At 32.0% G+C, this 14,683-nt stretch overlaps 2 protein-coding genes across 5 annotated transcripts; one reads left to right on the forward strand and one right to left on the reverse strand.

The window, feature by feature from the left end:
* The first annotated feature begins 493 nt into the window (after positions 1-493).
* On the forward strand, positions 494-7,898 carry LOC130449729 (fatty acid hydroxylase domain-containing protein 2). Of its 4 annotated transcripts, none has more exons than XM_056787708.1 (6): positions 494-564; positions 1,945-2,146; positions 2,200-2,449; positions 5,600-5,781; positions 7,232-7,504; positions 7,616-7,898. In XM_056787708.1, the coding sequence occupies exons 2-6, from the start codon at positions 1,953-1,955 to the stop codon at positions 7,788-7,790; spliced, it is 1,074 nt and encodes a 357-aa protein (XP_056643686.1). In that variant the 5' UTR covers positions 494-564; positions 1,945-1,952; the 3' UTR covers positions 7,791-7,898. The 4 variants fall into 4 exon arrangements, with proteins under 4 accessions (XP_056643686.1, XP_056643685.1, XP_056643684.1 ...); XM_056787707.1 differs by lacking the exon at positions 494-564 and adding an exon at positions 1,117-1,198; XM_056787706.1 differs by lacking the exon at positions 494-564 and adding an exon at positions 1,131-1,379.
* Positions 7,899-8,389: 491 nt separating this feature from the next.
* Positions 8,390-13,236, reverse strand: LOC130449730 (coiled-coil domain-containing protein 22-like). Its single transcript, XM_056787710.1, has 6 exons — positions 13,116-13,236; positions 12,494-12,954; positions 12,106-12,443; positions 11,644-12,017; positions 10,241-10,406; positions 8,390-9,688 (listed from the first exon to the last, which is right to left on the reverse strand). Exons 1-6 carry the CDS (start codon positions 13,163-13,165, stop codon positions 9,452-9,454), a joined length of 1,626 nt encoding a protein of 541 aa, XP_056643688.1. The 5' UTR covers positions 13,166-13,236; the 3' UTR covers positions 8,390-9,451.
* Between the last annotated feature and the right edge of the window lie 1,447 nt (positions 13,237-14,683).

Genomic DNA, 14,683 nt, shown 5'->3' on the forward strand with positions numbered 1-14,683 from the left:
CACAATGATGAAATGTACTTTAAGTTTAAAGATATAAAAAAAATATCAAAATAGTTAAAACAACAAAAATGTAAAAATAATAAAAAGTCTTTAATATGTTACCAAAAATTTTTAGTGTTTGTTGGAATAATTCGAAATTTGATCTAAAAGTCCAGAAACTAACGTATTATAAACCATTTAACAATGTTTTTATTTAATTTAATCACTTTAGTATTTATTGTCTGGAACATCACCACATATCAAATATTTAGAATCAACTTAACTACATTTTAAATTTTACCTATTTTTCTTATTAATTTGTCTATGATTTACCGACTGAGTAACTATTAGAATATAAACGATGTTTATAGCCACCTATCGTTGAATAATTGTATCATTCCAAAACAAATTACAGGATTTTCCTTAACATATTACCAAACTTTCTATAGTTACCTGAATCATATCTAGATGGCAGTGTTATGAAAGTATCTAATATATTCTATTTTTAGATAAAGCTTGTATTGATGTTATGAATACAACTTGTGTTTTTGCGTATTTTCTGATTGTTATCATTATTAATAAATAGTAAGTATTTATAATCTAATTAGATCAATTAGAACTTATTATTTAATTAAAATATATATTTACAAACCATATGATAATTACAATAGAATTCTAAAAATAAAATTTTACGAGATTTATTAATTTAGTAGATTCTATCCGTTGCAAATAAATGCACAATCGTTTCGAGGTATAATAATAACAAATACTACATAAAATAAAAGGGCATTAGTATATTTTAATTTAATTTAAAAACAAAATTATACCACGACTATATACATTATATTAATTAAAAGTTAATTAGATACGGGGTTTGCTTGAAAAGTAATTGGAATAAGATAGATATTCGTTTACTTTCAAAATGTGTTAATGTCAATTTTAGTATACGAGGAGATATTTTTTTAATTTATATATTATATGTGGAACAATTTATTGCAATTAGATCCTTTTTTTGAACAATAAAATTGTATTATCCCCCGTACCACACCATTTCATTAATTTACGAGATATATCCGTAGTTTGACTTATAATTTCAATAAATATGTAATAAATGTTTATGTATCCAGTCCGGCTCTGTCCTGGGTCAATTTTTTCATTTACCAGTACGTACACTTCATTGAAATATTTAAATGTCCGTATAATAATAATGCAATTTGTTGTAAGTACGTTGTTTATTTGCTGTTAGTACGTAGTAGATAATAATAATAAATTCAATGCATAGTTTTGTTGCCTTTTGTCGAATTGACTGTATAAAACAGTTAGATAAATTGAAGTGAAATCATAGGTTATGTCAAAAAAAACTACAAAAAAAAGACAGAAGAGGAATTTCAGAAAAAAAAGTACGTTATAACAATGATTTATTTATATATTCGTATTATCTATTCCAATCCACTCATGTAATCGGTGTGTTTGTATACGATGAGAGTTCAAATATAAACAAAATAAAAATAAACAATTTAGTTTCGTGAAAGTGACTGCATTTGATGCTAGACTAGGAAAAAGAGAGGACATGTAACCTTACTTGTTACCATTTGGCGTAGCGCGCAGAGGCGTATCAAGGCATTAGAATTGGGAACGAAATTATAACTAGTTAATTATATTTTTAATGTCCCGGAAATATAGTCGTTATTAGTTGCTCAATCGGTACTTTCTTTATATGATTATGTAGTTATTAAATATTTCCTATTATGGGAATTTTAGAGAGAATTAAATTGTCCATAATACGTCAAATTTTGTAAGGATTTTTTTACCTAACCTAACCTTGAATTTTAATTTTTTCTATTTACTTAATGATTGAGAATGGCAACACTGGTAATGTTATTGACGTATGCAATCTACTAGTTTATTTTGTAAGACAGTTCGAGACATCAAATTATAAATTAAAATTTTCACCGAAACTTGCAGGGTTTATAATGTTTGAAGATTACGAAGACGAGTCTTCCTCCTCTTCGGGGGCCGAAGTGACGCCTGCGAGAAAAAATAACTCCAATAATCACCTTCAAAATGTACAGAACAATCCATCGATCTTATCGTCACTCAGAAGTGTATTAATCGTTTTAAGTACGGCATTAATTTGTTTTGCGGCAGCGAGAAATTCAATTACTTGGTAAATTCGCATTTGTTTTAACCCACCCCGTAGTGAAACGAAATTGTTTACAGGCACTGTCAACGATTCTGGGGGGCTTCGGGTGATTTTTGGCAAGCGCAGTGGAATAAATTTTTGGATATAGCGGGCGAAGATCCGTTCAATCTTTGGGTTTACGGATCATTGCTTATAACTTTCGGTGTTTATTGGTTATTCGGCGGTATTTACACTTTTATGGACGTCACCAACTTACCTTCGGTTATTAGAAGATATAAAATCCAACCGGGTACCAACGAACCAGTAGATAACAAAAAACTAATGCATGTAAGTATAAACAATATTTTGACGTTTCTAAATCATTGTTGTCAACTGAAAAGTTTCAACGTAAAACGGTAAATTCGAATTAAAAATCCCCAAGTACGATGTCGAAGTTGGTATCACTGTATTCTTCTTCTTGTCTAACTTCTTATTCCTCGTCGCCTAGACGCTCAAAACACGTGATTCAATATGGCGTTTAAAGAAAACGGTGTACGTTGAAACTTTGGAAGTTTCTGTGTTTAAGTGAATTATTTATGTTAATTTCGTTAAATTTTGATATAAAATTGAAAATGCGAAGTGCGTATTTGAAGATATTGATGTAGAAAAATCGAAAATTACGCGAAAAATTGCAAATATTTGCGACTTTCTCATCTAACCCCTCAACATATTTTCTGAGCAGAAAATTTTACTTGAAATCATGAAAAAAGTTTAGTAATCGATGTTTTAAGTAATACGCTATCATACCGGGTGATATTTTTTTCTGATAACGTACGTCATATTAGAAAAAATTTGTCGTTGGAATTCCTAACGAAAAATTGGAAAATTTAGCATTTATAGGTTAGGTTTGTGACTTCTTTGGGTCCGTATAATGCGTGATTACGTTAAAAATTGTGGTATCTTAATATGTATTATGTGGAAACTATCATTAGCATTTGGAATGCGAAGATGGTCCCGGAAGAACCCCAGAGATGGCGGTACTTGCTTGAAACATACCTTTGGCCGAATCTTTGCGCCTTTTCATAACCATAGATGAAACACCCGAAACAAACAACCACCAAAACAATGGAAAACCGATTCCAAAGAAGACAAAGACTGTTTCATCTACAGGCGTCGTTTTTTTGGGATGTACGCGGGATAATTTACATTGACTATCTTAAAAAACGAAAAAACTATTAACGGCGAGTATTATTGCAACTTTTTACCGAAGATATGAAGTAAAAACGGCAGCATTTGGTTAAGAAGAAAGTGTTTCTTACATCATCTCACATATCCATTATTGTAATGGCCAAAATTAATGAATTAAAATTTGAATTGCTACCTCATGCGCCAGATTTAGCCTCCTCGGATTATTTTCTGTTGCCAGACTTGAAATAACGGCTCGTTGGTCAAAGATTTTCCAACAATGAAGACGTGATATCAACAGTTAATGCTTATTTTGAAAAACTTGACGATCGTTCATCAGTTTTAGTCTAATATCTACATTCGTGAGCAAAAAAATCGAATCAGTCCACACTCCTAAAATCGTAAGTCAATAGCAAGAAGACGGATCTTCGTAAAATCTTAAATTTAATGGTATTAGCTCCAAAATGACATTATTGTAATAATTCGTGCTTTCGCAGCTTAACGATTTGTCATGATCGGTAACCAGCTCTTATAAATAGTTATCTACCTGAGCTACCACTATCGATTACCCATCAAAAGTCAACCGATGCACAGCAACGTTAACGAAAACAAGATTCTGCTTGAATCTGGACACACCAAGTGATAATGCTGGTCGATGTCAGCACATCGCTGAGGAATCGGGACTTCACCGGTGCTCAAGTCCAACAAGAGCTCAGAGAAATGCGACGAATGGTTAAAAAGGCTTGTTCTCTTTTCAGTCGAAATATAGTCTACAGAAGACCCGGTGAAAAAACTCTTACATAAAAGTTACAAAACGTGGCTTTTGGAGGAGGTTTCTGGATGGATTTGGACTAGCATTCCATTGGAAGCAAAAACCGAGTTGGTTTTTATTGAAACTGGCGAGGATTAACGACGAACCGATACATATAGGAAATTTTAAGGGATCGCGTCTTTTACTAAGCCAGTTTCCAAGGCGAAAACTTCATTCTAATGCAGGACAATCCCCGTTAACATACTGCAAGTTATGTACGGTAGTATTCACGAAATGTCGCCGTGAATTGGCCAGCGCGGACTTAAATCCTATCGAGCATTCATGGGATGAACTTAAGAGAAAAATTCTGGCTGGAAGTCCCGAACCAAGAGGAGGGAACACTTAATATTGATGGGTTAATTTAACCATTTGTCGTTGTTTTAGATTTCTTTTCGTTTGATATTTTTTCTTTACCAAAAAAAAAATCATTCAATAACTACTTAGACGGCTCATTATGAAGCTAAAACGATTGGCTTGGAGATGGTGAAATCAGAAAAAGAATGGAAGCTACAGATTTTTCGCCAAAAGCTTTTGGCGATGGACAAACTACTGGATGAGCTGCAACACTCCCATGAGTCGTAGAGACTTCGTCGTCGGGCATACTCGACTGACTCACGGATTCCAGCAATGCAAAAATCATTCGCACACTAACAAGTTGTCCACAATACTCCAATAAACGCCTTAGCCACCAGCTAGCAAGTTCGCTCCAAGAAAGTTCAAATCTATATGGTGAAATATAAATTCTCAATGAATTTTGTCTTTAGATGTTATAGCAAATAATTGTATCATAACTGTACCATGTGTCGATGATCTCAGTTCTCCAGCTCCGGGTTTTGTCTTCGCTGTAGACTGCCTAGCGGTTGCTGGTTCTTCGAGCCTTTCTTCTTCCAAATACTAAGACGGCTACCGGTTTGTCCCTTCCACCAATTCTATTGGTATTCTCCTACAAATTATATTCCTTGGGTTTCTGGCTTCAATGAGGAAGGCTGAATAATTTGCTCTCTAGTCAAATCCTCTAAGAAGGAAATTCCACCGCCCTCTGTCGCAGTTCGCGCCACCCCTTTCTCTCCCCATGGATTCTGGAAGGTCTTGTTAAGAATTGGACTGTTGGCTTGTCTTCTTTGGTTTTCTGGACGTCTCAATAAGACAAGATCTAATCCAGGTGGTCCTTCGGCTTCTTTGCATCTATCTCCGATGTATAACTCGACATTTGTTTATAAAATACGGCGTTACGTGTCGGGGGGTATCCTCTTGTGAGTTGAATTTGGGCATTTTTTGATTTTTTGTTTCCTTTCTAGACTTAGTTGCATTTTATTGCTGTAAGCACTTTCCTTTATCTAGGTCGCTTTGAATTGAGTGGGTATCAGAGCGGCCGGGGGAGAATACAACCCTTGTAAATAGTAAATTCAGGGAAGAAATGTATTTTACATCAAAACCGGGTTATTTTTCTGGTTATAATCGTTGCTTTTATTGAACCCTGTGTATTGTAAATGTTATTTTAGGTAATTTATTGCGTTCTGTTTAACCAATTCGTGATGGGTATACCAATATCGTTTCTTATGTACTGGGCCATGAAATGGAGAGGATACCCACCTTTACGTGAACTACCCACTTTCCACTGGGTGTTGTTCGAATTGGCTGTCCATATTTTAACCGAGGAGATCGGTTTTTATTATTCCCATAGGTAAGTTTCGAAAAAAAAAAACTGGTAACTCCAAAAGTATTTGAAGTTATAACATTTACTTTCCCTTTTAACTAAATTCAAGACGTAATTTTTGTTTTAGTCTGACCATTATTAATTTTTCTAATATTCATTTAATAAAATACAGTGTGATACAAACTGGAATGTTTTCATGGTATTTTTTAATGAGTCACCCAGTATTTTAAACTAACCACCATTAATTATAGTTGATTTCACTTATTTTGGTATCTTACTTTCATTATTTCAAAAAAAACCACAAGAATTATAAAAAAAAACAATGTCATTGCTAATTTTTTTGTATTCCTTAAACGAAATTTTGGAAACGAATTTTGCATAGTTGTATATTAAATCAAAAATCCCTAAATTATTATATTCTCCTATAATAATGTACGAGGCCGTTACAAAACGTTTTCAAAAATTCGATTCATTCAAAAAATATCTTGAATTAATTTTTTTTTCGCCCCTACATTTATTCTAACTAGATAATTAATTATGTGCGGAATATGAAGGGAACTGTCATTATTTTTAATTTGGCCGGAATTTATACTAAGCGGGGCCCTGATATAGGATTCGTTTCCTCTGCAGAGCTTCGAACTTCATCAAATCACAGGAAAATTTATTGATAGAAGTTTGTAGTGCACGAAATCCTTTTAACTTGTCAAGACTTGTGGAAAAACGAAGAAATAATTGATATTATGTACCAGATTTAATTAATATTTGATAACAGATCCGTCTCAAGGTTTAAAATCGCACAGTGTTGCCAATTAATCCTTGTAGCTCCAATTATGTACAGAATATATCGGTATTAATCAATATTTTCAATTTGGTGGGATTTATACTAGGTAGAGCCCCGATAAAGGATTCGTTTCCTCTGCAGAGCTTCGGTCTTGACGTTTTCGGTGATGTTTATGAAAGTTGAGTTGATGAAAGACCGATTGACGTTAATTTTGTGAGCAAATACTAGTTTATCACTTGGAGATTGTTAGAGCATTAAAGAAAATCCATAATCTAACTTTAGGTGATGTCAGATCGAATCCAAAGATCACGCAGGTTCTTAATTTGTACCCCGAGCGTCAAGGACTATCTTGATACCAATAACTTACCATTGAAAGCTTTGTTTTTATTGGATAACGCACCAGAGCACCCAAAGGACCTGGAAGATAATTTGCCGATAAACTTTCCCTGACTGATAGTGCAGTTTTTACCTTCGGATACGATTCTACTGATTCAGATTTTTTCCCAAAATTTTTGTTTTCTTTGTTGCATCAGGTACTTCTAGGATCACCCTCGTAGTATGACACTATACACTTTTTGTCAATATTGAAATTTCGTATAGCGAACATAATCTTAAAACGGATTATGTTCGTACGGTAGTTAATTTTAACAATCAAAAAATGACAAAAATAAATATATTGAATATATGTTTTTATAGGGTTTTGCATAGTAAGTATTTATACAAGTACATCCACAAACAACACCATGAATGGACGGCACCAATAGCAGTAACAGCTATTTATTGTCATCCAATAGAACATATTTTTTCGAATCTTTTACCGCCATTTTTGGGAATTTTTCTAATGGGTTCACACGTTGCTACTTCCTGGTTATGGTTTACGCTCGCCATTTTATCTACGTTGAACGCCCATTCGGGTTACCATCTACCGTTTTTCCCGTCGCCGGAAGCCCACGATTTCCACCATTTAAAGTAAGTTATATTTATATAACTTGTGTCATTTGTCACTATTGACATATGACGGGAATTGACGTTTTTTCGATACAACATGTGGTTTATTATAAATTCAATTTTTATTCTCAGATTTAATAATTGTTTTGGCGTACTTGGCGTACTAGATAGATTACACGGAACGGATACTAGTTTCCGCCAATCGAGGACTTACATGCGGCATATCATGATGTTGAGCTTCATACCGCCTAGGGAAGCCTATCCCGAGCCTGATACTTGCAAACATAAACTTGGTAAACGTCGTTAATCGCGTTTTTTTGCACTTTGAAACGGATTTAAATGTACACATAATGCACCAAAAAACGAACTTTTGCATATATAATAGACATAAAAGTAATAAAAAATTGAAAACTAAGAATTTTTTTTTTCATTTTTCCTTTATTATTATCGTTTTTGTTAATTTGGCAACGTTGTTGTTTCGAATGTCTAAAAAAAAACGTTTTAATAGAATTGATATTAAAATTAGAAAGAAGTGTATGTATGTAAGTGGAATTGTTCTATTGGAATTCCGAAGGTTTATAACTCTCTATCACTTTCTACTCGTTTTTAAAACTTGTTATTCCCATCATTGGTCGTTATCTACCACCAGTCAAAATTGACGTCAACGCGATTAAATTCAAATTTATTAGTTGTATATCGATGATCTTTCTGTCTATTGCAATAGTACTATTAAACTTACATGAACTCTGTCTAATTTTCATATTACTCTATGGTCATTTGACAGGAATGGTGGACGCCATTTTGCTTCCTTGTGATGTAAACAAATAATCATAACCAATTTTATATGATTAACAATTGTTAAATTTTTGGATTCCGATTAATATATGAAATTATATTGAAGGATTGGCGAATCTTTGCATTTTAGTTTACGTAAAGTTGTTTGTTTTGCTTATCAAAACAGTGAAAACCTCGTAATAGATTATAAAATTTTATTCTTTTTTTTCTACTATTGATTATAATACCACGCGATACAAGGTGTAACGAAAAGGTAAGTTATTAATTAATTTCTTTTTTTTTACGAAAGAAAATAGAATACTTCAAAATTTCTTAATATGAAATAATGTATTGCAATAATTGACGAGAATGTAACGCATTTTTTTTCATAATTTTATACTGTTTTCATTAGTTGTGTAATTATAAATAAATTTATCAAAACTACTAATTGTACGTAGGGGAGAGTACGATATCCGTGGCGCCGCGATTTAACAGCGGATATTAGGCCAAAATAAGTCGTAAAAGAAGAATGAAATTTTTTGATATCTCGCTTTGTTTTCGAGATATCGATACTTAAAGTTATAATCAAACGTTAGTTCAAAATTGAACAGATGACGTTTAATACTTCGTTTCAAATGAATATTTTATCACTATTCAAGTTTCTGATTTCCTATGAAAGAATTCAAGTAGTTTTGTTACTTGTCGAATGTGTTGGTTAAGAAAGTCAATCATCATCCCTCTTTTCGGGGTAATGTTGGATGACTTCGGGTGGTCGTTGTTGCCATCATTGTTCGGGTTAATCTCTAGCTCTGTTTTCGTTCACTTCAGGATTCCAAAAGTTGGTGTATTGACCCTGGATACTACTTGTGGTCCAATAAATAACTTTAGCTATGTTGATATTGTATAAAACTAATTTTTTTTTAAATAAATTAAAACAAATTTTTATTCCGGAAACAATAGAACCACTGATGCCCCAAGGAACAACCATTATTATATTACACCATGGGGCATTAATCAAGACACCCACTGTATGTTCCAAAATAAACACACGAGTGTCTGAAGATGATAACTTGGTTATAGAAACGTGTATTTGTTGATGTAGTAGTATTATATACAGTGTGATATAGAAAAAACTTTGGATATATAATTCAAAGTATAAATATATATTCAATTGAGAATAATAATGATTTTTTTTCACTGTTCCCTCAAGTTCTGTATCTCTTTTTGTATCTCTTTGAGGTCGGAATATACTTTTTCTAATTTGTTGGCCATCTCTTTGGATTTTTCAAATTCGATTTGTTCTTCCAAATTTCGACATTCTCTTTCTATAACGCCTAAATCTTCCGATGTTTTCAGTATGCTGCCAAAGTCTTCTCGAAGGGCTACTAATAATTTGTAAGACCGTCGAGCAATCTCATCATGTTTGGCATCCTGCATAAAAAAATTAATTGTTTTAATAATTGGTAAGAGATCAGTAATAAAATTATTGATGATCTAAATATAATTTGTAATCAGAATATTTCTACTTTTGAAACAGATTAATTTTGAAGCTCCGAGGGCTGAATTTTTTATCACAGTTTCATCTCTATTGTGTCAAGAACCTTTAACACATTTCCTGGTAGATAAATTTTCATAATAGGGTTTTGGTACTGGTTCCAATCAGCTATTAGATTTTGGAAGGGTCTGGGGGGACTGAACTTGAATTTTTTCCAAAAATTGTTTGGAAATATTATGTTCTAAAACTTTTACTGTTACTTTTGATTTACTTAAGTGAGCCCCATGTGGTTTTTTAACCACACCATTTATATAAATACATTGTAGTAGCCATATCGATGCTTATTTTTTTTAATCTTTTAGTTTTTGAGGAAACAAATTACAAATTTTATTATTATTCATGAAAATATTGAATATATATGGTAAAATCAATATTCTTATTAATTAAATTTCAATTAATCAATACTGTAATGTGATTTTTATACTTACGTAAAATATAAGTTCATCGGCTAGAGTGAAAGATCTATCGACTTGACCGCTGAGATTTTTAATTTCTTTCTGTATACTTTTTGTGTCTTTCAATACTTTTTGTATATCGAAATTTTGTTTATTGATGTTTCCAATAATTTCCAAAATTCTTTTGGTGTACATATTTCTGAAAATAAATTTAATTTTAAAACTTCCCTTAATAAAAATTTTAGTTGCAAGAATGAATAGAAATTTATAATTAATAATATTTGAAAGTTGAATGAACACAGTAGTATAATAACACTTAATTTTAATGTTTAAATTATCTTGCAGGCACTAGTATGTATTTGAACACAAATCACAACAAACTATCAATTTTTATTGTAAACACTGATATAACCTCAAAAAATCATATTGTCTACTCCTTCAGTCTTCTTAAATTTGGCCTTTTGCCTTTCGGCACTCAGCCAAATTCATATTGTATTCGCGTATTCCCTCTATCGTTCGAAACCATATACAACATAAGAAGAAGAAGCATTTCAATACTTGTACGTTTTGTTAGTTTTTAGTACATGTGTGAATTAAGCTACATCCACGAAAAAAGTATAAAAATGGAAAATGAGAGGAACAAATAAAAAAAAAATACAAACCACTTGAATAATTTGAAAAGTTGATTGAAATTTATGCAGAAAAATGAGGAAAAAAGAGCTACAATTCAAATAAAGTTTTCACAAAGAGAGAACTGGTGAAAAACTGTAAAAACAAAAAAACTAAAGCTTAAAAACATCAGAGGAAAAAGTGTCAAAAAATATAAGTTATATACCGAAAAAATAAAAAGGAAAAACTATGAGAAAAACAAAAAAATATATACACAAAAACAAAAGAAAAAAACGACCCTTACTATCTGTACTGGCCTCAATTAGATTCAACCCTCGTTCATACAAATTCCTTGTCTCACAGAGCTGCATTCTGTTGGATTTATCCTCATCAAGCACAGTATGAATTGACAGCACTCTTTAAGAAGAAATATGAAGAGTTCCAGTCTACAAAGGCACCACCACCTCACTTCTACCAAAAATATTTCTTTTTGAAACATTTCCTTCACCACAGAAAGTTATAAAGAGCTTATTTTTTAACAAGTACATTGGCCTTTTTATTTTCTTTGATTCCCAATGACCCAGATCAAACCAACTCAGATATTCTTGCCTATTTCAATACATGATTAATTTCATTTAGGTTTTTTGAATAATTATAAAATCTGACATTAATAAACATTTACTTGGATCTGTATCAAAGCATCGACATCCAATTTACCAAGTAATATATTGAGATAGAGAGAAATTTAGAACTGTCACAATAAACTGATTAAGCTTCTAGAAGTTCAAGTTGGGTGACAATAGTTAAAAGCTCGACTTACTACTTACCTGTTTATAGTTCGATTTAATTCCTGATACTGCTGTAATAAATTTTCCCCAGATTTTTTCTTTTGTGTAATATCAGTCTTAAGCTTTGTCTCTGTTTCCTGTAGGTTTTTCAGTTTATCTTGTTGAGCAAGAAACACTGATTCCTTATTTGAAACACTCGTAATTAAAGATCTGTGTTCTTCTACTAAAGTTTCACGCATTTCATTCCATTGTCTGGCCAATTCTTGTAAACGTTCGTTTGTATTTTCAATCATATTACGTAATTTTGTTAAATTCTCTTTTTTATCTAAAACTGTCGCTGTTTTCGTTTTTAATTTTATTTTTTCTACAATTTCTTTCAATTTTTTATCTTCCTCTTCTCTAGAATTCACCAGCTGGGTAAAGAAAAATTTACTATTAACCAAATTGTGTAAATATGAATAATAAAATAGATTTACAACATTTGTTATGGATATATCTTACCTGGGATAGTTCTAATTCTCTTTTTTCTATAGCATCCCGAGCTTCTATGCATTTACTTCGAAGATCTTCTACTTCTTGCGTAAGCACTTCTGTCCTTTGTTCAAGTTGTGTTTTTTCCAAATTAGTTTCAACAACTAATTCCTTGTAAGATAACTGTGGAATATTGAATGTTGTTTCTATGTGGTCGAAAGTTATTTTTTCAGATTTTTCCATGACTTTAGACAAGTCTAATTTATCAGAAATTTCATTATCGTGGAATAATAAGGAAGGAATTAATTTTTTATAAGGACATTGTTGTATCAATTCAGGTATATAATGTATCCTGTATTCTGTAGAATCTAAATAAATGATTAATGATAATTTTGAAGTAGAATTAATGCTTTTTTACCTTTCTGTTTATTTGTGGGAAGATCCAAATAAATTGATTTTAAGGGATAACCATCATGTATACCACCTTGTTTAAAAAAATAAACAGGCACCCATTTATTCAGTGAAGATCTCTTAGTAATCTCTTCAAGTGATTTAATTATCCTAGGTACATAACCCAATTGCTCGGGAACATTTTTAGTACTTTCTCTAGGTAACCTTTCTAATAAAAACATCAAAACTTTCCTTACTTCGTCTTCATTACAGTATAAAATAGTTTGGTATCCCATTTCTCCGCAAAATCCCAAATCCTTTATTTGTTCCGCTAAATACGACGCTAATTTTAGTCTTGCACTCATAGAAGGAGGTAATTTTTTTGTAAACTTGTTATTTTGTATAATTACCTCCAAACATGAGGAAATTGCAGATACCGTCGTTTCAGCATTAAACTGTTTAAGAGATTTAATATCATCATCGATGTCACTAAAAAGGTGGCTTTATTGTATTGGAAAACAATATTGAATTAGCTATTATGCTGTATTTAAATCATAAAATAGTTTAAATTGTTGATAGTTAATACGGTAATTCTAAACTTTCAGTAATATTTAAGGTATTTAATTTTAATTATCAATAGATTTACTTACCAATTTAAGAATTTTAAAGTATCTAATATTATTTTATCAACTTCTTCCATTTTCGTAAATAATTATTTATTTTTTTTTTTCGTTAAAGGTTAAGTTTTTCTTCTCTAAATTTTTTCAGATCATAGAACTAAATACATAAATAGACAATTATGAAAATCCACTTTTGTATAGAAATAGTCTAATCGTTTGTTTGTTTTTATCGACCTATAGCATGATTTTACTCTATTGCCGCATAAATTTAAACCTCTTACACAAATTTAGCACGTATTATTATGGGCCAGAGATAAACGTCATTGCAAGCCATCCAGTTAACTGATTAATTTCACATGTCAAAATTAGTATTTATTCCGAATCAGTTGAGTAACCTGTTTAGGATGCTTGGTTACGAATCTTTCTAAGAATAATTGATTGAACGATCAGCATTCGAATCAAATTTTTAGTCCTTTAACAAAAACCAACTCACAGAAGATACCTAGGATAGAGTATGTTCTGTGGCTTGACTGATGCGTCACTGATTTCCGCTTCCAGCGCGTGGCGTTATGAAAGTGTCAAACTTCACATCGTTCAGAGTTCAGTTTGTATTTTGATGTTGAGTGTGTTATTTGTGTATTGAATGAGTGCTAATATATAAAAGTACCAATTGAAGCCAGAGCTGATCTAGAAATAAATCCTCAATCTCACTTGAGAAGTATCATATAAATAACCCATGATATTAATTAAGTTTATAGACGAAATTGATATTTTTATTAGTAAATACAATTTTTTAAAAATCAATCTATCATTTTTTTCCTTCTAATAGTTTTCTAACTTCATGCTCTTTTCAATTTTGTTGTTTTCCAAATAATTTATGTTTTTGACGCAGTTGATGTGACGCACTTATTATGTCCACAATGGGTGCATTCAATGAGATACATTCTTATGGCTGCAATTTGCTCTCCGTTCCTTAGAGACTCGACACTTTTAGTTACACTAAGTTGGGTTTTGGCTCCGTTGAGTTCGCCGATTTCAGTCTGTTATTGTTGTCAGAGTGACCGGGCATCCAAACCTGCCATCAATCACCAGTTTCTGTAGGACTTTTTGCATTCAAACACTTCATTTCGGTCGTTATGGCTTGTAAGGTAGCTCTTCTATCTGGTCTGCAGTAGATTGAGATTACTGAGTGATTGAGTATCGCTCATTCCATCATAGTTAATACTTTGGTAGCTTGTTACCCAAGCGAAAACGATTTGAGGTGGGGAGTCTTCATCGGTTAAGCAATACCTTCTGGAGCTGTTTGAGTACCAAGTAGCTCTATTATTCAAACTTAGAGTCATCGATCCACTAATTTTCAACAGTGATATGTGCCTTTAAGCTTTTATTATTAAGGGTTGTAGGTGCTATTTAGTCACTGCCCATCGAAATGATTGTACCGGAGTCCAGATTATTGTACGGTTAGTTGGAACGTCCTGCAGTTCCTTGTGTATGTTCAGCCTTCCTGGTTTTGAGTTGTATGGCTAGATACAAGGGCGGGAACACTAAAAATAGGTTATGTGGTGTATATAAAAAATGAAAATAATTTTTAATAAATT

Source organism: Diorhabda sublineata, chromosome 10, assembly GCF_026230105.1.
Source record: "Diorhabda sublineata isolate icDioSubl1.1 chromosome 10, icDioSubl1.1, whole genome shotgun sequence".
Lineage (NCBI taxonomy): Eukaryota > Metazoa > Arthropoda > Insecta > Coleoptera > Chrysomelidae > Diorhabda > Diorhabda sublineata.